Source organism: Diaphorina citri, unplaced genomic scaffold (genome assembly GCF_000475195.1).
Source record: "Diaphorina citri unplaced genomic scaffold, Diaci psyllid genome assembly version 1.1 scaffold759, whole genome shotgun sequence".
Lineage (NCBI taxonomy): Eukaryota > Metazoa > Arthropoda > Insecta > Hemiptera > Psyllidae > Diaphorina > Diaphorina citri.
Window position 1 is genome coordinate 98,721 of NW_007378192.1, and position 2,487 is coordinate 101,207.

At 37.4% G+C, this 2,487-nt stretch overlaps 1 protein-coding gene across 1 annotated transcript; it reads right to left on the reverse strand.

The window, feature by feature from the left end:
* LOC103511858 lies at nucleotides 1-1,139 on the reverse strand. The gene is made up of 3 exons (XM_008476600.1): nucleotides 1,028-1,139; nucleotides 555-636; nucleotides 1-232 (listed from the first exon to the last, which is right to left on the reverse strand). The coding sequence occupies exons 1-3, from the start codon at nucleotides 1,137-1,139 to the stop codon at nucleotides 1-3; spliced, it is 426 nt and encodes a 141-aa protein (XP_008474822.1).
* Between the last annotated feature and the right edge of the window lie 1,348 nt (nucleotides 1,140-2,487).

Consider the following 2,487-nt stretch of genomic DNA (forward strand, 5'->3'; position numbering starts at 1 on the left):
TTAGATTACTAGTGTACTTAATTTCAACCACGCCACTAGTCTCTCATCAGTATGTACGGGTGTCTCATTAGAACCCGAGTCCGATGAGCCACCCTGTACAAACTCCTGCAGTAGAGTATACTGGGATGACTTCAAGTTCTGAATGAGATAGATGTGAGACTGGGTGTCGATAATAGTAGACTTGAGTAGATCTTGATATGAACGTTGACATTGTATCAGCTCCTCGAGTAACCTGAAGCCAGAATTAATATCAGAGTCATCAAATCAAAGGTTTTACTGGGGTACAGTATGGAAAATTAAAGTTTTTACTGTGGTAAAGTATGCAAAATTAAAGTTTTTACTGTGACAAAGTACCTATGCAAAATTGAAGTTTTTCTTGCCAGACTAGTTAGCTTGGAGAGTAGCGCGTCTGCCACGTAAGCGCTAGGTCGCGAGTTCGATTCCCGCCCGGGGCGGATTTTATCCTAAACGGCTAAGGGTCTGAGTTTTAATCAGCATCAGTTGCTGCTTGAGTTCAATTGTATTGTCTTCATGCTGACTCGAGTAATATTTACCTGTTATTCTGAGTTTTAATCAGCATCAGTAGCTGCTTGAGTTCACTTGTATTGTCTTCATGCTGACTCGAGTAATAATTACCTGTTATTCTGAGTTTTAATCAGCATCAGTTGCTGCTTGAGTTCACTTGTATTGTCCTCATGCGCTCAGGCTGTCTAACAGACCAGTTGTGGTGTGATAGGCCAAGGTAGTGATGTTCGATCTCGAGTAAAAGATCGATCTTTTGAATCGATTCGAATCGGAAGGCTAAAAATCGATCCATCAGATCGATCTCAAGAAAATCGATCTTCGATCTTTCACGCACTTGTGTTTTGTGACTTTTGTGTGAAAAACTCAAAAACATGAAATAGATACAACAGACAAAATCAAATTGCGATTGATTGATTGATTGATTGATTGATTGATTGATTGATTCAATTAGCTTGCGAAAACGAAATGCGAGTTTTGAATATTTGCGCCGTTGCGCGCTCACAGACTGTCTGACTGATTTGGTTTATCAGACTGTCTGACTGATTTGGTTTATCAGACCAATGTATGATCAGAATGAGGTCAGAACCCCCTGGTTCCCTTAAGGCCGACGTCATTAACAATGTATGATCAGAATGAGGTCAGAACCCCCTGGTTCCCTTAAGGCCGACGTCCCCTGAATAAAATCCTATGGAAATATTACATGACCATTACAACTGGAGAATATCACTTAGAACTACATACCTATTCTACTATTATCTATTGGTCTCCCATAGTCTAATATTTGTCCAAGTACCAGGTGATCTTCAAGTCAAGATACATTAGCTCTTTTTCTTCTGAGCGTAATATTTGAGATTAACAATGTATGATCATAATGAGGTCAGAACCCCCTGGTTCCCTTAGGCCGACGTCCCCTGAATAAAATCCTATGCAAATATTACATGACCATTACAACTGGAGAATATCACTTAGAACTATAACTTAGTCAATACCTATAATTCTACTATTATCTATTGGTCTCCCATAGTCTAATATTTGTCCAAGTACCAGGTGATCTTCAAGTCAAGATACATTAGCTCTTTTTCATGTCAATTCGATTTAATATTTTAGGTTTTAATTTATAAAATTGTTAATCTGTTCCAAATACATAAGACCTTGCTTAGATTAGGGAAGTAAAGTTTACATGGAAAAACAAACTTAATTTTGTATGATAGTCAGCATTTCTGATGTAACACATATCTCATATTAGAAGTACTTACAGGTACCTATAATGTTGGGTAATCATAGGTACTTATAGGTACCTGTAAAGTTAGGTTACGTTAGGTACTCATAGGTATTAGGTACCTATAAAGTTGAAATAGGTACCTATCATGAGCTGAAATCTAAAATTTGGTGTTCAGTATTCACTTACAGGTACCTAAAATGTTGGGTAATCATAGGTACTTATACGTACCTGTAAAGTTAGGTACTCATAGGTATTAGGTACCTATAAAGTTGAAATAGGTACCTATCATGAGCTGAAATCTAAAATTTGGTGTTCAGTATTCAAAGTCCAACCTAAGGTCCGGATGTCATAACCATTGCATGTTTATATGAAATCATTATAAACTATATTACTCTATGGTTCGGTTTGATTTGGTAACTCACAGATTTTTAACTATACCAACTATAGGGTGAACCATAATTAACAACGATTGGGAGAAATAGTGTCTCATATAGACATAACAAAATTTACCCTTATACAGGGTGTTGCAAACATCGTGCAACAAACTTCAAGAACGTATTCATGGATATGCTGGGACTAATTTAACGTTTTACTCTGTGGTTCGTAGAGTGAAACATTATTAACTTAAGTAGCAGGTAGGTACATATGCATCCTTGAAGTTCGTTTGCAAGACTTTTGTAACATCTTGTTTTACGGCTCTCGACGTACGTAAACCGGCCATACACTGTCAGGTAGACCTG

Bases quoted from the DNA above. Each gene is read 5' to 3' on its own strand.
- LOC103511858 (XM_008476600.1), bottom strand. From the start codon at position 1,139: ATGACGTCGGCCTTAAGGGAACCAGGGGGTTCTGACCTCATTCTGATC. The intron at 637-1,027 runs GTGAGCGCGCAA...TCAGAATAACAG, and splicing joins CCAAATCAGTCAGACAGTCT to GTAATTATTACTCGAGTCAG. The intron at 233-554 runs GTAAATATTACT...TTCTGGCTTCAG, and splicing joins ATTAAAACTCAGAATAACAG to GTTACTCGAGGAGCTGATAC.